Source organism: Drosophila busckii, chromosome 2L (genome assembly GCF_011750605.1).
Source record: "Drosophila busckii strain San Diego stock center, stock number 13000-0081.31 chromosome 2L, ASM1175060v1, whole genome shotgun sequence".
Classification (NCBI taxonomy): Eukaryota; Metazoa; Arthropoda; class Insecta; order Diptera; family Drosophilidae; genus Drosophila; species Drosophila busckii.
This window is the reverse complement of record NC_046604.1, coordinates 13,859,016-13,880,217: the sequence shown is the minus strand read 5'-3', so window position 1 is coordinate 13,880,217 and position 21,202 is coordinate 13,859,016. Positions and strand designations below refer to the sequence as shown.

The 21,202-nt window shown below is 41.3% G+C and overlaps 3 protein-coding genes across 3 annotated transcripts; 2 read left to right on the top strand and 1 right to left on the bottom strand.

The window, feature by feature from the left end:
- The first annotated feature begins 896 nt into the window (after positions 1-896).
- Positions 897-8,122, top strand: LOC108594471 (sodium/hydrogen exchanger 9B2). Its single transcript, XM_017979653.2, has 6 exons — positions 897-973; positions 5,249-5,515; positions 5,643-5,754; positions 6,176-6,430; positions 6,488-6,660; positions 6,716-8,122. The coding sequence occupies exons 2-6, from the start codon at positions 5,303-5,305 to the stop codon at positions 7,994-7,996; spliced, it is 2,034 nt and encodes a 677-aa protein (XP_017835142.1). The 5' UTR covers positions 897-973; positions 5,249-5,302; the 3' UTR covers positions 7,997-8,122.
- A 1,975-nt stretch (positions 8,123-10,097) lies between these two features.
- On the top strand, positions 10,098-13,485 carry LOC108601021 (sodium/hydrogen exchanger 9B2). Its single transcript, XM_017988899.1, has 5 exons — positions 10,098-10,549; positions 10,678-10,786; positions 11,568-11,813; positions 11,877-12,049; positions 12,165-13,485. Exons 1-5 carry the CDS (start codon positions 10,313-10,315, stop codon positions 13,398-13,400), a joined length of 2,001 nt encoding a protein of 666 aa, XP_017844388.1. The 5' UTR covers positions 10,098-10,312; the 3' UTR covers positions 13,401-13,485.
- A 308-nt stretch (positions 13,486-13,793) lies between these two features.
- Positions 13,794-20,276, bottom strand: LOC108608462 (HEAT repeat-containing protein 1 homolog). Its single transcript, XM_017999846.1, has 4 exons — positions 19,114-20,276; positions 18,798-19,057; positions 15,075-18,737; positions 13,794-15,017 (listed from the first exon to the last, which is right to left on the bottom strand). The coding sequence occupies exons 1-4, from the start codon at positions 20,274-20,276 to the stop codon at positions 13,864-13,866; spliced, it is 6,240 nt and encodes a 2,079-aa protein (XP_017855335.1). The 3' UTR covers positions 13,794-13,863.
- Between the last annotated feature and the right edge of the window lie 926 nt (positions 20,277-21,202).

Sequence of the window (21,202 nt, the reverse complement as noted above, 5' to 3'; positions counted from 1 at the left end):
AATGCCTAAATAATTCAATAAAAACTTATTTATTTACATACGCCCAAATCAAAGTGGGAGTGTGCTATGGATAGCTGATAAATTATACTGTCAAAAATACAGCTTAAGTATTTATAGCTTGGACTTTCCAGACTAATTGGCAGCAGACTGTGTTGTGATTTACTTTTATCTAGCCGCTGCATAGATAAGATATATAGTTGAAAGTATATAGAATTGCATAGATCTATTAAAATTTAAGCACTACGAGCTGCTGCCAAAAATAATAATATGCGTTAAGCATTTAAATGATATTCAAAACAAGTTAACTTTAAGTTATTAAGCACAAAGATAGCTCAAAAGTAAAGAATTAATTAACAAATTATTGCAAGTCAATTTTCGCTGACTTTCATTTTGTTTTGTTATTGTTTTTGACAGCTTGAAAAGGGGTTGAGTAACATTATGGTGGAGCAAACATAAACTAATTAAGTTAAGCCGAACAAACAAATCAAGCCATCAATCAAGTTTTATTGCATACTTTTGTGTATAGACAAATGTTGAATAGGCTTGAATATTAATAAGACGCTAAGTAATGTTTACAGTTAATATTTACACACGCTTTAAGGCATTAATTACAAATTGTTATCAACTTACATTTAAGCGTTACAGAATTGATTTATAATCCACACAAGTGTCGTTTATTAGCGATCACTTTTCATTGCATGAACAAGAGAGCGAGAGCGAGAGAGTGAGCGAGCAATCACAGCGAGTGACGCGCACTCGTTATGCACAACACTCGTTGTCTCCACTGTATGTGTTTACTTTATAAAGAGCTAACAAGCATTTGCTGCGATTTAGTCTTATTAAAAGTGAAGCCTCGGTCGGGAGCCAATGGATCGTTAACAGTTCGTATTGTCGCTCGCACTGTGCGTTTTTTAACACAAAAAAAGAAAAGAAAAGTAAAAGTTCAACGAGTGCGTGTGAGCAACTAGACAAGGTATTAAATTAAAACAGCAGTGAAATCTTTTAATTTCCTGTTTCAACTACAATGTAGTTGTTTCTTTCGAATTTTTGCTATAATTGCTGCGTATGCATTTTTTAATGCAAATTGCATGCTTTATATATTTAATGCAAATTTCACGCAAATAATTTACAATGTGCCAAACGTAATTAAAACGTGCCATTAAAAATTCTAAATAAAATTTGAAATTTAATGCCAAGTAATTACTTATAATAGCAGTTCAATGACTTTGAGCTTGCGATTTATGTGCTGTGTTTATATATTTTATTTAAATAAGTTGAGAGTGTTCTTTAAGTCAATATTATTTATATGTTATCATATTCAAGTGTTGTGCATTGAACTTGACATAGTTATAATTGTAGCTACTTGTTAAGAACGAAAGAGTAAATAAAGCTTTGATAAAGTTAACTTCATTGAAAACTAACTAAAGTAATTTATATAATATTTTCAAGCAGTTAAAATGGAAATTGTTATGAGTTATCAATTAATAAAAAGTAAATAAACTCTAAAATATTCCAACTAACATTAGGTTTTTACAAAAATATTTAAAATAGTAAATGGCATATTAATATTATGAGTTTACAATTAAAAACAAATAAAATAAAATCAGATAATATAATTAGTTATCTTTTATCTAGCCTTTGTTTATAGCCATGTCACGTGAAATAAATCGTCAATACAATAATTTGTTTATAGTTAATTTTATGCCTACCCCAAAATTATGATAACTGACTATCTGTTGCCAGACTGCGCCCCAAATAGGCGTTACCTGTTCCGCTGTCTAGACTTTAGAGACACTTGTGGAATTTTCGGGCCGTTCTCATGCTGATGGTGTCACAAACATAAGCAACAGGCCATTGATAATAAATAATTAAAAAATCGTATCTGCTATGAAAACATCGCATATAAACTGCAATTAGTGTTGTCAACAAGCCGAAGATCAAACACGCTTAGATTTAGACAAAACACAAATAAATCAGAAAACATAAAGATAAGCCTTTAGCTATATAGAACAGCTCCAATTGATTATTGTTATTAATTCTTTGTGGGTAGCTACGATAAGCGTTTGATTCATACGAACCGGAAAGTGTTGCCATAGATTGATCAAGCAGCAGTAGTTTATGATCTGTATAAATTGGGGTTTAACCATATAAAGCAAATAAAAAACACAGTCAGGGCTGATTGATATTCAAGTGGCCACAAGATCAATCACAATTCAACTGTACAGTGGAGCAATAAAAAACTAAAAACATAAGCGAAGTGCAATACAAGCCAATTAAGCGATAAGAATACCAAACCGAGGCATGATCGTACTTTACCGTTGCTTCGTTTATACGCTCGTTCGTTCTTTCGTTAGTTTGCTTCGTTGCATTGCGGATTTTGTTTGGCTGCATACATAAATCTTTTTTCGCCTACTTAAGCCTTATCTAGCCCCTAGCCTAGGCGCCTATTCATCATTGAACCGCATTTATATTTGTTATAAATTATAGTCAATATACGATTTGTGATAAATTTATGACGCGCGCGACAAGAAAAAATTTCCAGCTATATATTTAGCAACTCAATTGTTTATTGATCTGCATAGCGTTCTTCAATTGAAGAAGAGCGAGTGAGTTCGTAACGCTGACTGACGTCAAGTACTCCAATCATAAACAAGTCAATAAACTCACCATATATCGATCAATTAAGATTCCAAACGAAGTTACAAACAAAGTGTGAACTCTTTTTCAAAAAAAAAACAGAACTTTGCTTTTGCTTTTGAAGTGTTAAGCGTGAGACTTATCGTTATTGACACGAATCTCTTTTTTTCTATTACCTTTGAAGTAGTTTTTATTTTTATCAATAACGATTAGCCAAGTATTTGCTAGACAGTGTGCATAACTCTCAGCTGCGATTAGATTAATGCCATAATTTATAAGAAACGCATCAAGCGAATGCTAAATGATTGATTTAGTTGGAAAATGCAAAAAAAAATAAATGGAATTAAATACTTAAAAAATGAATGAAACTAATTTATTTAGTAGCAACATTTCTCTTTAAATTTTAAACAAAATCGATGCTGCCAATTTTCACTAACAGCTCAATTTAAAAGCTTTTAATCTTTAACTCAAAAGGGTGCGTTTAATGCAAAAATAAATAACTGTTAGTCTGACACCTTTGAGAGTCGCTTACGACAAGCGTCGAGCAGTTGACCCGTCGCTAAGTAAGCTTTGCAAATTTGCTTATGGGCCACAGTCAAGTGAATGTGAATGTGAATGTTTTGGCCATTTGGCAAACATGTCACGTAAACTGATTTTTTGTTTCGTTTGGCAATGCGCTGCGTTTTTTATATAGAAAAAATATAAATATATATATTTTTTACGCTTCGTTGTGGTGTGGTATGCCACCTACGGCAAGGTCAGGCTACGGCAGTCAACTGGCGCGATTTATAGAAGCGCTGCTGATTTAAGCCAAGCAAATTAGCCAAAGCGCTTATATAAATTGGCAAAATAAAATCAAACAAACAAATAAAATATATTCAATGTTTTTTTTTGCGCTCTACTTTTTGTCTGTGTGTGAGGTGTCAACAAGTTGTTTAATATCAAAATAAGTATTATTATAAAACGCTGAACACATTTTGTTGTTGTTTTTTTTGCTTTTTAACAAATGACACCGGCATGCTAATTAATACGCTTTGTTCCCCACACACCAATCGACAATCCGAGCACGTGATGGCCAAAGCAGAAATGTTTGTAAACGGCACTTGCCAATAGTATGTCAGACAATCGTCAATTAGAGCCAAAAGCCGCCTGGCACAGTGGGGCAAAAGATATGCGCCAGGTAAATAGAACAAGCCAAGCACCAAAGTGTATCAAAATGTTATAGCAAAGCTATAAAAACAAATTTTGATAGCGATTTAAAGTACTAAATAATTTGTAACAGACTTGAAAAGCTTCAGCTAAAAAACCACACTAAGGCTTTAAGTGCTAGTTAGTTAAATAGAGCTAGCACAGTGGGGCAAAAGGTAAAAGCCAAGATCAAAAGTGTATCGCAATGTTATAGCAAAGCTATAAATTTTTTTATTTTTTTTTTATTTTTGAAAGCGAATTAAAATGTTAAATATTTTGGGCTTATTAAAGCTTCTGCTAAAAAATTGCACTAAAGCCTTAAGTGCTAGTTAGTTAAATCAAGCAGCAAATTAAAATTTATTGTAAGCACATTAATGAATTATGGCTAAGCAAAGCAACTTCTTCGATTACCTGTTGATATGTTGACCTAGCGCGTTTGCTTTTTGAACTCACAAACTCTGGCACAAATATTGATGAAATCAATTGTTATGCGAATTAAGTGCTTGTTACAATGAACATCGAGGCATTGATATGGCGTTAATTAGAGGTGACAATTGAAAGAATCGCATACGTGTTTAATCAATTATGCAGACAAGCTTGATAAGTTGATTGCTCCACTTTGGACTGCTATATTTAGCAAACTTAATCTGCATGCAAATAAAACCATAAAAAATATCGAGCTACAGTCACGGGCAATTTATAATAAAAACCACTGTGTGTATTGAATGGCAGTTTATATGGCGCACTTGTCGAATTTAGAGAGAGAGAGATCGTAACAAATGATCATAAATCGTTTTTATTGGCAAAAGTGCACAATTTAATTTTTGTTGACAAATAGTTACAAAACCGAAATAATCGTGAGGCTGAGTCACGAATGTTAGCCGAGAGTTGGGAGAGAAGCTTTTGATTTTATTCTAATTTCTAAATTGGATAACTAGCGTGTCGACTGTGTGAAAAGTATGCACTGCAAGAAAAAGCTTGCGCTTACATTTTAAAAATATTTTGCAAATGCGCAAATTATGCACAACAAATTTAACATACATATTTAATATTGAAAAAAGTAACAGCTAATTGTTAATATTATTGATTTGCATTGTTACATATAATTTATTGATTTATGTTACGTAGCCAAATATTTAGCTTAATCTTTAGCCCATTCACAAGTTTGTGTGGTTTTCACACACACACACACACACACACACATGAACATCAATAAGCGCTGCATATAGCGAGCGGGTGATCTGAATAGCATGCAATGATAATGAATTTATTTCAACGCTAAACGTTGAACGCGCTAGTTGTAAAAAATATAAACGAAGCAATTTATAATACACTGGGGTCTGTTGTGGTCTGACAATAGCTTATATCAAGTGCTAAGCCGACTTATCAAACCCATAAATCTGTATAACATGTGCAATTGCAGTAGCTAATCCAGATAAAACCTACGCAAACGAGCAAGCAACGAAAACAAACTACAATGACGGCCAATGGGGAGCCTGCTGCAAGCGAAGAGCAAGTGCAACATGCGCCCATGCCAAATGGTCGCAGTGCCGTCATAGAGACTCAGCCGAAGCGTCGCGTGAGCATTATAGCCGATGGGCCCAGCGGTGGCGCCACTGGCAATCTGAATGTTGGCGGTGGCTACGATAATCCTGCCTTTGAGCAAAATCCCAGACGCAAAATATCACAGGTGAGTGTGTGTGGGGCGTTAAGTGCAGCTCATAAATCTAGCATATGTCTGTTTATTTATGAGCTAAGCTATCGCCGCCTAGAGCTGATTAACGCCAGCTGATAATGCTTTCATAAAAATTTACTAGACTTCTACGCATTCGCATAGCGAAATTGGTCCTGCACGCCGACGTAGCATATTGAAGGACACTTCCTGTTATATTGACAACGAAAGTGATCGCGGCTCCACGCACAGCTTTGGTAAGTTACTATTTTGGGTTAACGCTGACGTCACATTAAGCACTACTTGAGCTAAATGCGCGTATGCGTAATATCAATCAATTTAAGTCACATTAAGTAAGCACTACTTGAGCTAACTATGCGTATGCGTAATATACGCGCATTAACCAAGTGCAAGCAAACTTGTTATTGTTGCTGCTGTTGACCTAGCGCAAATATAAAATCTAGATAACAGTTTGATCACCTGTCATTCTAATTAGTTAAACTGCTACCGTTAACATTATCAATTAACAAGACAGCCCCGTAGCTGCAAGCTACAGTGGAGCAGTTTAGTTCAAAATGTGCAAAAAATCACATTGGAATTTTAGCGGAAATAAATTTATCAATTTATCAATCAATCGTCCATAATTTTCTCACTCTTATCTTTTTGCTGTTTGAGCAGAAAATTACAGACACAACACAACGCTGGAGGCAATCAATGGCAAATATTCTGGACACCAGCAGCCGAATGCGAGTTCACATGACAGCGCCGGCACCAACTATGTGGAACAGTCTTGGGTCTACAATCTGTGCCTAAAGTGTCGTGGCGATGAGCCTAGCGAAGCTTGGGAGCCATCCTTCTGGCAAAAGATATTCCCCTATCCGCTCTGCCCCACATTCAGAACTTTTTCGCGTTTACTAACACTTATCACAATAGGCAAGTGTGTTGGGCATTACATAAATAATATAAATAATATTTTAACACACTTAACAGGCGTGCTTATATGGATTGTGGCCTATGTTATAATTGGACACGCAGCTGCTCCGGGTGGGCAGCTGTTCAGTCTGGTGGTGCTAACAGTGGCAGCCAATTTTGGTGGCTATCTAATGAGCTTGACCACGCTGCCACGCCTCATTGGCATGCTAATGGTTGGCATTTTATTTCAGGTAAGTCTTACAATAATTAATAAAACATACACTCACCCCATATATTTATTCCCAGAATGTAGGCTGGGTGGATCTCGATGGAGATTTTGCCAAAGTCACTGCGCATTTGCGTAAATTTGCTTTGACCATCATATTGACACGAGCTGGTCTCGAAATGGAGCCCGAGGCTTTCAAGAAGGTGTACAAGACTATACTGAAGCTGGGCATAGTGCCGTGGATTGTGGAGGCATCGGCCATGGCCATCATGTCGCACTTTCTGCTTAGTTTGCCTTGGATTTGGTCCTTTCTACTTGGCGCTATAATTGCAGCCATTTCACCAGCTGTGGTGGTGCCCTGTCTGTTCAGACTGCGCAGCAAAGGCTATGGCGTCACCAAGGGCATACCCACGCTGGTGGTGGCGGTTGCCGGCGTGGACGATGCGCTGTCTGTTGCCATCTTTGGCATCATTAGCACCATTATGTTCTCGGACAAGGGTTTGGCCTTTCAGATTGCTCAAGCGCCCGTTTGCATATTGGGCGGACTGGCGTTTGGCGTTGTCTGGGGCTCGTTGGCACGCATCTTTCCCGAGAAGGGCGATGCCTATGTCGTGCCCTTGCGCACTTTGATGCTCTTCACTGGCAATCTGGTGGCCATCTATGGCAGTGAGGAGCTGGGCTTTGAAGGCGCCGGTCCACTGGGCGTTGTGTTTTCCTCCTTCATTTCCAATTTGTTCTGGTGCAAGGATGGCTGGGAGGTGGATGAGAATCCAGTGAGCACTGCGTTTGAAATCTTCTGGATGATCTTTGAGCCCATACTCTTTGGCCTTACGGGCTCCACCATCAAAATCAATGAGCTGGACTCGCACACCGTTTCCTTTGGTGTGGCCAGCATCTTTGCTGGCGTCATCATACGCATCTTAATAACCGCCGGCATTGCCTTTGGCGATCGGCTCAACACCAAGGAGAAGTTCTTTGTGGGCCTGGCCTGGATGTCCAAGGCTACAGTGCAAGCTGCGCTGGGTCCAGTGGCTGCCAAACATCTCGGCGATGATGCCTCCGAGGATGAACGCAAGTGGGCGCAAACAGTGCAAACTGTCTGTGTGCTTAGCATTGTCTGCACTGCTCCCTTGGGTGCCATTCTAATATCTCTGGCTGGTCCACGCATGTTAACCAAGACGAAGCAGCCACAGATTCTGACTGGCTGGCGCCGCAGTCATCGTCCTTCCATACGCGACATTAGCATCATCGATGAGGAGGAGGAGCGCGAGGATCCCGAGGTGCCTGCGGATAAGGAAACATTAGATAATACACAAAGCAATGCGCATTTACCTGCGCTGGCGTTTAGCGCTAATAAATAATTAACGCTCTCCCCCCCTTAACATTGTCTACAGTTTAGTTGTTGGCTTGTGCGATCTTATGTTGATTATATTTATACTATATATTGTATTATAGTTTAGTAGTGCCTTTCCAAATAATAAAAGTTTAAGAGAAATACAAATTATTATTTTGAATATTATTCAGCAACATTTTATATTAATTTTATTCATTTTGTTTTCAGTGAATATTTTTATTTGAAGAAAAGGTTTAAATAAGTTAATATTATAGAACTTTAAAAGTGTAAAAAATAAATATAAAAATATATTTTTTTATAATAAAATAGTAAGCAAATTTAACAATTATAATTTGTGCAAGCTCTTTAAACTTTTTAATAGTTTTTTTTTTCTGTAATTATTTAAAAATAATGATTGTAAATTAAAAAATTCCTAAACTTAAATTGATGCTATAGCAAGCAATGTTAACTATTTAAAATATTTGTACTTAGTAATTGGAAAATTTATATATTCAAATTAGCATATAATTGATATCAAAAATGTTAAGTAGTTAATTTGATACAAATATCTGCTACTTAATAAGCGCATCGAAACGAAAAAAATTCCACAATAGCATCAATTGGTATTAACCAGCAAAAAATTGTGCATTTTAATAAAAAGAATTTTAATTCCATACAAGTGCTTTGGAGCATATAAAAATATAATCACATTGAATGACAATACAGAAATATGCACAGAAACAAATTCGAATCGTAATCAATTTGTAGCATTATCTCTCTCTATCTATCGCTCTCTCCCTCTCTCTTTGTCTCTGACCCCAAAGTGAAGTACAAATAATTAAATTGTAAAATTAACGATACAAATGACACAGCGCAAAAAATTATCTTTAAAAAAAAAAGTGCACACAAACGACAGCAGCTTGCTATTGATGTTGTTGTTGTTGTTTTTATAATATATGTAAACTAACTGAAGCGCATGACTTGATGCCCAGACAAAACAAAACAAACGGAAAAAAATTAATAAAACATAAAAAGTCAAAAAAATATTTAACTGTTTATTTTTTTGGTGTTGAGCAAGCAGCGACAGCAAGTTTGGTTTAATAATGATAATGAAATTCATTAAATAATCAACTCAGTCTCGTTAAACGACAAAGCCAAAAGGTTAGAGTGAGAGCGAAATTTATAGCAATGATAGAGCGAGAGAGAGAGAGAGAGAGAGAGCAAGTGGACAAAACTCACGTGAATTTGTTTAGATAAAATGCGTCATAATTTGGGGGTAAACAAACGACACGCACAAAATTAATTTCTGTATAAAATTCGATCAAAGCCAGGCCGACGACAATTGTTGACAAGGTTCAAACACAAACTTCAATACACATATATGCCTGTGTGTGTGTGTGTGTGTGTGTGTGTGATGGGCTTACTAGCCACGCCTTTTTACCTGTGCACGCGTGATAATTATTAAAGCTAATTATTGCTAATTGAAAGGTGTTGCCCACTAAGCGAGACTGTACTAATATCAAATATTTATATTTTAAATGCAAAGAAATTTATTAAAGCTAAGTTTAGCTGCAATTAAATTTAATAAATAAAAATATGAACAACTAAGAACAAAATTGAATTGAATTTTATTTGTAACAGGTTCTAGTTCTGCCAAGAATTATTAAAAAAAAATGTAGAAAGTGAACTCAACTAGTTTTAAGTAATTAAAAATATTCAAAGTAAAATTCTAAAAAATAATTTCTGATTAATTTTGTAATTTCTTCTTTAGTGAAATATTGTAGTTCTACCAAGAATCATAATTATTTGTATATCATGAACTATTTTTAATTATTTGTCATTTAATTATAAAATAAAATATAGTATTTGCTTTGATGAAGTATATACAATATTCTATGTGAAATATTCTAAATTCTAGAATTGAATGAATTCTATATTAGCCAAGTCTAAAGAGTATATTGCAGTCGTAACTCATTTTGAGTTTAATTTTCGATAATAATTAATTTTTATTATAAAATAATTTACATATAAGTGCATGTGTATGGGTGTTAGACACACACGCACACCATCATATACGATCGGCGTATATTATTGTGGGATTTGTGACAGAGCTAAGCTTCTAGCGTGTTGATCAGCAGCATCGACAGCTTTGATAAATTTATTTGAACGTTAAACGCCGAACGAGCTAGTTGTAAAAAAAATTTAACGCATATCGCGTCATAAATTTTGATTGGACGCGTAAGTGTGTGAGGTTTAACAGTGAGAGCCATAAATCGATTTACAATCATAAAGCATATAAAGTGGAAAAATACTAATCCTGTCATAAAAAAAAAAAAAGAAATCGATGGCGAGCCAGGCGGATGAGCTCACAGTGGGCAGAGCCACTGTCATACCCATAAATATGCCCACCAGCCACAGCGAGGAGCAGTCAGTCATCAATGCCAATGGCAGAACTAACATTCCGATTGACAATCAGCCCAGGCGACGCGTTAGCATTATCTCCGAAGCGCCTGTCAATAATAACGGCTACGATAATCCCGCCTACGAACAACATGCAACAAATCTGAGAAAAATCTCACAGGTTAGACATCGCGCTATAAACTGCAATTAGCAGCTTTATATACAATATATATAAAATGACGGCATTATTAGTGCAAGTGCTTTGGTGATTTATTGCATTTTTATTGCAATTGCAAAAATTGTTTACAGTGCTCACTACCCCCACTTGACATTGGACCTATTGGTCGTAGGAGAAGCATACTCAAGGATACCTTAGCACATGATAATGACGCTGATCGTGTCTCAACACATAGTTATGGTGAGTTGAACACAGGGCGTATGCGTAATCTGCTAACAAGTACTATTAAATTGCGCGTTGTAAATAAAATGATAAATTGTGTCATAAATATATTTGTTCTAATATTGTGCTATTAAATCAATTATCATTTAAAACTGACAAAAATAGTTGTTCGTTATAAAAAATAATATATTGAATTTTTAGTTAAATTATGTGCCTCTGGTTAAATCACTTAAGTTGGCTACGTTTTAAAACGAAGTGCATTTTAATTATAGTAACTGCTGTGTTGCAAAATTTATGGCAAGCGTCTTAAAATAGCGAACAGTGGTACGAAAACAAGGTGCACGAGAAAACAATTTATAAATACTTAGCAAAGAATAAATAAAAAAAAAAATAAAATACGGGCACTACTTTAAAAATATAAATATATATAAAAAGAATTGTTACATAAAATTTGAATAATTATTTTTGATCACTTGAAGGTTACACTGCAGTCAAGTCTACGACTCAAGTTGTTAATTGCCCAAATGTCTAACGTTAGGTTATAAACCAAATTTAATCAAATGCTGTCAATTAAATTTAGCTGTATTAAAGCTTGGCTTTATTAATTAACAACTAACTAAATTTATTGCATAAACAATGCGTAAAGAATTTTTGATAGTAAGACATATGACATATATATAAATTCTTTTTGTTGTTGCTTTGCCACACTTAACACCCAATTAGAGTCGCATGCTAAATGATGAGCTAATTTGTGTGGTACACTCGAAGACTTGAGTAATCTCCTCATGACTTTCCGCAGAGAACTACAGACAGAGTGCGCTGGACGCGCTCAGTGCCAAATACAATGGACTGCAGGCGGCGCTGCAAGGCTCGCAGGAGAGCAACAACTATGTGGAACAGTCGTGGATATATAATTTTTGCTTGAAGTGTCGCGGCGAGGAGCCGAACGAAGCGTGGGAGCCACCCTATTGGCAAAAGATATTTCCCTATCCGTTGTGTCCCACGTTTAGAGCTGTGGCACGACTGGTGTCGCTTATAGCTATAGGTAAGACTCACCTGCAGGTCTTAGAAGCTTCCCACGTTGAGTGTGCATTATTCCTTTTTGTAGGCGCGCTGCTTTGGATTGTTGCCTTTGTCATAATTGGACAGACAGCTGCTCCTGGTGGGCAACTCTTTGGCCTTGTGGTGCTTACAGTGGCAGCCAACTTTGGTGGTTACCTCATGTCCTTGACAACGCTGCCACGCCTCATTGGCATGCTGCTGGTGGGGCTGCTGTTTCAGGTAAAGTTCAAGGTTTATTCATTTATTTATAAACATCTCGTCTGAAGTCTGTCAAGTCAACGCAGCCAACTTATGCATTTAAAAAGTTAAATATTAAATTCTTTGGCGCTTACAGAACGTGGGCTGGGTGGACTTGGATGGCGACTTCAGCAAGGTCACAGCGCATTTGCGTAAATTTGCACTCACCGTCATACTGACACGAGCTGGTCTCGAAATGGATCCCAAGGCATTCACCAAGGTGTACAAGACGATTCTTAAGCTGGGCATTGTGCCTTGGTTTGCGGAATTTGGCGTCATCGCTACCTTGTCGCATTACTTGCTGGACTTGCCTTGGATGTGGGGCTGTCTGATGGGCGCCATCATAGCGGCCATAGCGCCAGCTGTGGTGGTGCCTTGTCTGTTTCGCTTGCGCACCAAAGGCTACGGCATAACCAAGGGCATACCCACGCTGGTGGTGGCCGTGTCCGGCGTGGATGATGCCATCTCGGTGGCTGTCTTCGGCATCATCAGCACCATTATGTTCTCGGATAAGGGGCAGCTGTTTCTGATATCCCAAGTGCCAGTTTGCATTATAGGCGGCTTGGGCTTTGGCGTCGTCTGGGGTCTGCTGGCGCGCATCTTTCCGGAGAAGGGCGATGCCTATGTCGTGCCATTGCGCACCTTACTCCTCTTTGTAGGCAATCTGGTGGCTATTTATGGCAGTGACAGACTGGGCTATGAGGGCGCTGGTCCACTGGCCGTGGTCTTCTCCTCGTTCATCTCCAACTACTTCTGGTGCAAGGACGGCTGGACCATAGATGATAATCCAGTGGCCACAGGCTTCGAGATCTGCTGGATGATCTTTGAGCCCATACTCTTTGGCATTACGGGCGCCACCATCAAACTGTTCGAACTGGACTACAGCCTAATCTCGACTGGCGTGATCTGCATCTTTGCTGGCGTCGTCATACGCATCTTTGTTACCGCCGGCATTGCCTTTGGCGATCGTCTCAACACCAAGGAAAAGTTCTTTGTGGGTTTGGCCTGGATGGCAAAGGCTACAGTGCAGGCCGCCTTGGGTCCTGTCGCGCTACGTCACTTGGGTCCGCAGGCTTCGACTGAGGAGCGCAAATGGGCAACGATTGTGCAAACCATTTGCATCTTTAGCATTCTGTTCACAGCGCCTTTGGGTGCCATTCTAATCTCAGTAACGGGCACACGCCTGCTAACCAAGACGAAGCAGCCACAGGTGCTTACGGGCTGGCGTCGCAGCCATCGTCCTTCCATACGCGACATTAGCATCATCGATGAGGAGGAGGAGCGTGAGGATCCCGAGCTGTCCAAGTCCAAACAGTCGCAGGATGCTTCATAGCATACTCTGATTACAAACTTAAGCTAGCTGTGCCAGCTTACAATTGTTTCGTTCGCGTTGAATCGTTGAAACATTATTTTTTAAGTCGAACACAAGTCGAATATGTTTACAATTAATTTACATACATTTTTGTAAATTGTGCTTAATAAATAAAAAAGAATAACATTTGAAAAATATGCTTTTTAACAATTTAAGCTTAAAACAAAAATATTATTTTGTAGCATATTGTTTTTTATTTTTATTTTACATTTGCAAGCAACTTTAATTGTCAATGTTGGGCTTTTTTATCATTAGAAAAATATTTTTTTCTCAGAAATATTTATGCATTTTTTAATTAATTTGTAATAATTCAAATTATGTATTTAATTTTAATTTTGTATGCATTTGTTTGTTTTTTTCATGCATTTAATTTTAACTCATTTACATATTTTTTCTATGTATCGTTATTGCATATTGCATATTGTTATAAATATTTCTGTACCGGTTCACCCAGTATTGTTTCCAACTCCTGCACAGCGCTGCGTGTATTCCGCTCCACACGCTCATGCTCATCCTCCAGCAGCTCGGCAATGAAGGGCATCGTCTCGGGCAGCAGTGGGGTGAAGCTCTCGCCCAGCTTGCGGGCAATGGCCACGCTGCTGTTGAAGGCCAAGATGCGCACCTGGGGCGCACTGTTGCGCGTCTTGAGCAGCACCTGCTGGTTGAGCTGTTTCCACATGACGTCATTCGAGGCGGCAGCTAGCTGGGCAATGCAGTTGGTGAGTGTTTGTTGCAAGGCCGCATGCTCATCGTGCAAGACCAAAGCATTCTCCAGTTGATTGACCAAAGGCAGTAGCAGCGTATTGAAGCGATGCTCATTAATATAGTCGCCGCTGCAGTGCATGAAAATATGTTGCAAGGTGGCAAGTATAGCTTGCAGCAGATCTACAGAGTTGGCCAGCTCGGTGGCATCGTCAGGCAGCTCGCTCATGTGATGCTCGGACAGCAGACGCGCTGCATCCGCCAGCAGTTCACCGGAGAAGAGCACAAAGAGCGACTTGAGCGCCTCGGCCATGCGTTGAGTTAACAAGAAGTAGCTAAGCTGCGGCTCCAACTGCGACTGCTCCATGGCCCAGGCATGCAGCTTGCCATGCAATGGACGAAAACTGCTCTCCGATAGTTTCAATATCCAGGCAACAAAAGCTTCAGATGCAGCAGCTTCCATGTCTGTCAACAACTGACGCTCCAGCTGTTTGTCCTTGAGCTGCAAACGCAACTGCAGCGATTGCAAGAATAATTCGGACAGTGGTTCCTGCACGGGCAGCAGCTGCGCATTCTGGTAACGCTTGATGCAGGGCGCCAGCAGCTGACGCATTAGTATGCCCAGCTCGGCATAGCACTGGGACTCCAGCAAACTCTCGTAGGCTTTGGCACAGCTGGGCACCAATATGCGCAGCTCAACGCCTTCAATCAAAGCGCTCCAGACTTCATTGAGACGCTGCTTAAGCGACAGCGCGCGCTTGTCCTGTGCCAGCTGCGATTGATCCAGTTGCACGGAGAGACGCGTTAGAGCATTGATGATGTCCAGCAGATAGGGACCCAGAAAGGCAGGCAATGTTTGGAATAACTTGTGTATGGCTAGAAGCAAGCAATGGTTTTAATATAGAATTTTCATTTGATTAGTTGCCAACTCACCTGCTACCAAAGTGCAGCAGACATAATCCGGTGCTTGACCAGGCTGCACTTGTTCCTTGAGCAGCTGCGTTAGCTGTGGCGCAAACTTGGGCAGCGAGGCCAGCGCGTGCGCCTTGATGCTGGCGCAAATCTCCACGAGCGTGAGCACCACATTGCCCAGCACAGCTTTGGGCACCTGCGCGCGATGCTTGAGTATGCGTGTTAACTTGGCCAACAGCTCGCGACATTCGCTAAGATAGCTGCGACCATGACGATGAGCCAGCAGCTGTAGCGCCTGCAGTGCACATTGTTGCAACTGAGCCTGCTGTGGTGTGTGTGTGGCAGCTGCAGCCAAAATTTCATCAATAAATCCGCCCAGAGGCGCGAAAAGCAGCGCAAAGTGTGTGGCGTCCGTATTGGTGAAATAGCTGCTGGTGGCAGCGAGTTTGGTGTGCAACAGCTGCAGCAACTTGAGCCGCACAGGCAGCAGCTCGTGTTGCAGCAACTCCACGATGACTTGCAGGAAATATTCCGGTGAAAGCAAACCAATGGCATTGTCCAAAACATCGTGTATATGATTGAGGAGCACGCGCCAATATTTCTCCAGCGACGGTTGCCCCGAGCTTGAATGCAGCGCTTGATTGAGCACAGCCACATAGGCTAGAGTGTGTAGTATGAATTGTTGATAGAGCGGCTTGAGCAGCTCCTTGTTGCTTAGCTGCGCTTGGAATTGCTGCGAGCAACTTAGGCCAGAGAGAAAGTCAAGTATTAAATATTTAAAGTGACGCAGCTGCTTAAAGCTGCGTGAGCGTAAATCAAACAGCAGCTGCTGCTGCTGTTGCTGCTGCTTGTTGCCTGAGCCTTGTGCCTGCTCGAAGGCTGCTTTGCTGGCGGGCAATTCAGTTAAGTAGCTCAGCAGCTGCACGCATGTTTGCAATATAACCGCAGGCTCAAAGCTTAAAGTCAGCTCACAAGCGAATTCCAAACGCGTTTTATCCTGCAGAATTTGCTTGCCCTGCTGCGCTTGCTCCTGCAGCATTTGCGCCTCCAGCAGCATGCAGAGCAGCTGCCAATGATGCGCAGCAGCGGGCAGCACGCGGAACAGCGTTTGATACAATGTCAGGCGACGATGCACTGGCACATCCAGACAAATGTCAGCAAAGACCTTAAGCACAGGCAGCAGCAGCGCGTGATCCTGTGTGAGCAGCAGCGTGGGTATAATAGTCTCCACCACTTGCTTTATAATATGCAAGCTGAAGGCGTCATCATGTCGCGCCACTGTGGTGCCAACGAATGTAAAGATTTCCACAATCTTATGCAGCACCGCTTGGGGATAAAGCGTAGCACAGTGACTCAAAAACAGCAGCGCATGCTGTTGCGTTTGTGGATTCTGCGTGTGGCGCAAACACTGCACCACTTGCTCGATGCGGAAGCTTGACTCGGGCAGCAGCTTGGCCAGCTGCACGCCTTGCGCTTGGCTCAGCTGACAGCAGTGCAGCAGGCTGGAGAGTATAAGCTGCTTGGGATACTCCACAGTGCTGTGCTCCTCCAGGCTGAGGCAGTTTTGCAGCAGTTGAAACAGCGTGGGTATCAGCAGCGCCGTCTGCTGCAAGTGCTGCTTATGCTCGAGCAGCTCCAGTAGCGTAATCCCCTGCTTCCAAGCCTGTGAGCTCAAGTCCAGCTGTGGCTGCGTCGCCAGTCTGCGCTTATTGGCAGGCGTTGTCGCCTGTTGCACGCACATTTGCTGCAACAGCGGCACCAGCGGCTGGCAGTCCAAGCTGCAATGCTTCAGCAGCTTATGCGCTGCTAGGAATATTGCATCACTTGTTGCCTCAGATGCTGCCTTGACAATCAGTTGCATTAAACGCACTTTATGCTCATTGCTGAAGCTGTCGAAAGTTGTGGCATGCAGTGAATGCAACAGCAAACAGGGCAACGGTTGCAGCTGTGCATGCAGCTCTATATAAGCAGCATGCAGCGCAAAGCTTGCCTCCAGCAGCTGCCACGCCTCGGGCTGTCGCTGCAACACTTTTAGTGCCACAGCACCTTCAAAGCGCTCCATTATAGCGCCATAGATAATGCTATACGGCTTGGGCAGCTGCTGCATCTTGCCATCTGACTGTTGCACATGTTGCAACATTTGCTGCGCCAGCGGCAACAGCGCTGTCAACAGCTCCGCGCTGTTCAGATGCTTGAGAGCTTGCAACAGCGCTATGCTGCAGTGTGGCGGCTGCTGCGGCGCTGCCAGCAGCTCTTGCAACTGCGTGCGCAACTTTGAGCGCCACATGTTCTCCTTGGTCTTGCCCTCATGCGACTCCAGTATGGTATGCAGTATCAGCGCGTATTGTTCATGGTCCATGTTGAGCTCCGACTGATGCGCCAGCAACGACTCCAGCAAAAAGTTAACATGCGGCTCCAGTTTTTGCTTTTGCAACAGCTTGAGAGTTACGAGCGTTTGTTGTCGCAGCGCTTGCAACTCAGCGCTGCAGCCATGCGCCAAGTGCAGCAGCTGGTCCAAGCTCAGCTTGAAGCTGTTGTCCTTCATGCTGCTGAGCTGCGCTTGCAGCAATTTAAAGCCTTGTAGACGCAGCACTGCGTAGTCCGGCCAATCCAGCGATTCGTACACATAAAAGTTGGTTAGAAATTGCAGCTTTTGCTGCGGCTTGGGTAGCGCATGATTCACAAACTCCTTAAGCACGCGCGTCCATTCAGCGCGCTCAGCTTGCACGCTTTGCTCCTTGAACACTTGATTGCCCAGTAGCTGCAACAGTTTCAGCGTCAGCTTCAACTCTGCGCTCAATTCACTCCAGTTCGCATTAGCCAAGTCACCAAATTTGGTTTGTCTGCTGAGCGTTAGCAGAAAGTCCACATAAAGCTGCAGCGGCACATGCTGCGTCGAATCCTTGCTTAGCTTAAACTCCAAGCCTTTGCTGTAGATGTCTAAACGCTGCAGCAACTGCAATGCATCACTTGCCAGCAGTTGCTTTTTGGTAAACGCTGTTATCAGCAGCAATAGATGCGTAAACTTGGCAGGCGCCGCTTTTAGATACTCCACGCCTCCCGCCTGCTCCACGCTGTCTAACAGCGCCTTTTGTCCGCCAGCTGGTGCTACTGCTGCCAGCACATCCATGAACTGCTGACGTTGCTGCGCCATGTTCAACTTCTCATCCGACTGCAGCTTTGCTAGGAATGGCAGCTTCTCTGCTAGATTGCTATTCAATATTATCAACAGCGCTGCCTGCTCTCTTGCGCTCAGCTCCACGCTGGGAAATAGATACGGCATCAATGCCAGCAGCAACAGATTTGCATCATATTTGTCGCTCACGCTAGAGGTCGTTAAATGTTGCACTGTTTGGGGCACCACTGCATCCCAGCTGGTTTGTCTTTGCTGCTGTGCACGTTGCAACAATTCGCAAAGAACTTGCGCAAATTCTGTTGCTCCTAGCATCTCCACAAAGTCTGCTGTGGGCAGCGTTAGCAGCGCCGAGACTACAGCCGCGCTTTCATCCTGCAGGCGATCCGCCACACACTCCTTGAGCAGTTGATAGCTGCGCTCGCGACGCTTGGGATGCTTTAGATTTTGCAACAGCATTTGTACAGCTTGCAAGCGCCATTCCGGATTATAATGATAGAGTTTCTCATAGGCGCGCTTGGCCTTCTCATCTGTAGTGTTTAAACGAAAGCCTGCAAAGTTTAACTGTTAGCTGTGCTTAATATCGAGCTTATAGTCTAGTTTATAAATACCCAATGCTAACTTCAGCGCCTTCTGGCTATTGCTGCTTGTGTGCTTGGAGCTCAGCGCTGCCTTGACACTTGCATCAAATGCCTCCGGATAGCGGCGTTCTAGTTTTTCCAAAAATTCCGTATACCAGGTTTGGAAATCAGTTTTAATTCCAGGCATTTCCTCATCATCCGAATCGATGACTATTGTATCCTCATCCTCTGGCTTATCATCTGTATCCATGGCAGCGGACTCCGTTTCAACAAAGGTGTCCAGGAAGCAGCTAAAAAAGAAGTCATTTAATTTTGCTCACATATAATATAGTTTATATAGCTATACTTAATAAATTGTTGTGCGCTGCTTTTGTTAAATGCCACCTCCGATAGCAAACTATCCAGAAACTGTCTATGTGCCACAGAGGATGACTCTCTGATTGCTACAACACAGCCACGCAGTAGAGGCATGCATATAGCTTGTATGGCCAGCTGCTCCTTGGCGAGCTTAGCCAAGGCTTCAATTAACCACTTCTGACATACCAAATTATGCAAAGTTTCTGGCGTAAATTGTGGCTGGGCCGCCTGCTGTTTGTCATGAATCCAAATGAGCAGCAACAGCGCTGTGGTATGCAGACGCTCAAATGTGCAATTGGCCACGCGCTCCAGCAGTGCATTGCACACTTTGGTCTTCAGTTTGGTGCGTGACACCAGCTGCGCCACAATAACATAAGAGGCAGCAGCAAAGTCCACGGTATGCGAGCTTAGGCCCTTGAGCAGCGACTCCAGTATGGTAGCTATATGCCAATCCTCCAGCGGTTTCGCAGTTTGCAGCGCACCCACCACAACTGTAGCGTAGAAATTAAGCTGCGCCTGCAGCTGATGCGCACGTGGTCCCAGTTCCTTGACAGCGCTACGCGTGCTCTGGCAGATGAATTTCAAAAAGGAAGGCACGCTGGCGGCACGATTTACGATGGTAGTCTTAGAGAGCGGCACACCAGGACGTTGCAGACGACGCAGCCAGAACCAATCTTCATCAGATTGACGCAAACGCATTGTCTGCAGCACTTGAACAAACATGTTCGTCTCATGGTAGGGTAATATCAATGACATGACATCGCTGCGATTGTATTCGTGCACTTGGAAGCGACGCAACAGCCATTCAAAGCACATGTGCGCCGGACGTAGCAGAAAGTATGGCGACAACAGTCGCATAAACTTCGCTATAGAAGCATTCAGCAGCTCATTTACCTCCGACTGTTCCACAGCGCGCTCCAGCGTCAGTGTAGCCTCATCAAATAGCGTTAGCTGAAACTCTTTGAATGAAGCATTGAATGCCGTTAACTCTAGCAGCCCACTTAAGCCAATTTCATATATAGCGCGTCTGTCTTTAGTAGCCGCTTCTTTGGGATCAAACAATATTGAAGCGCGGCTGCGTGCATCCGCTAACGTTACAGATGTTTGTGGCGCTGCTAATTTATGCAGTTGCTGTGCCAACGATGTACTCATTTTTATTATTTATTTACACCGTTTGCGCGTTTAAAAAGTATAGAAAAAAAACTAACGACGCGCAAATAACATCACACACGTGTTTTCGTTTCCAATGTGGTGAGTCTCGCGCACAGCTGTTGTCGGCATGCATAATTTCGATAAGTGTGGCGGCATGCAATTAAGTGTTTGTACTTAAACAATTTACTTATTTACGAGTTTGAGCTATATTTTACTGTTTAAAGTGATTTAATATTAATTTTTATTGTCTTAGCATAATTATTAATGCTGCATTTAATGCTTGCAGGCGTACAATCGCCAATGCACTTGTTGCTAAGTTAACAGCACTGCTAAGGCGATGTTATGTTAATGCCGCACTTGCAAAAAGGTGAATTTCTAATTTTAAATAAGGCACTCCAATATGCTTTAAAAGTAAGTTAAATACATCAATTATTTTTCGACTAATGTTTATTTTTACTTTATCCACATTATTATTATTTATTGTTTGCATAGTACACGAAAACATAACTAAAATACAATTTACATAAATATACAAACACATGTATTGCAATTAAAATTTGGGACGTAAATGAGTAAAACCGTAAGGTTTAAAAAATATCAGGGTTTAAATTTCAGTCCTCTAGAAAATTTTACTAATAATGAAAAGGAAAATCATTTAGTAGAGCGTTAAAAGAATTAGTTTAAGTTTAGTTAAATTTGTTTTTTAAAGCCCATTAGTGAGAATTTATTACAACCTTTGTTTGGGTCACTGAGATTTGTGATTTGACAAAGCTTACAACAAATGAAACAATTTTGAATTAAAGCAGAATTATTTGAATCATTTGTTGTAATCGCTTTTAGTGTGCGTATTTAGAAAAATTATATATCACTGAGATTTACAAGTTTGTTCGTTAGTTGCTTATTGCTGTTGCCTTAAGAGATGAGAT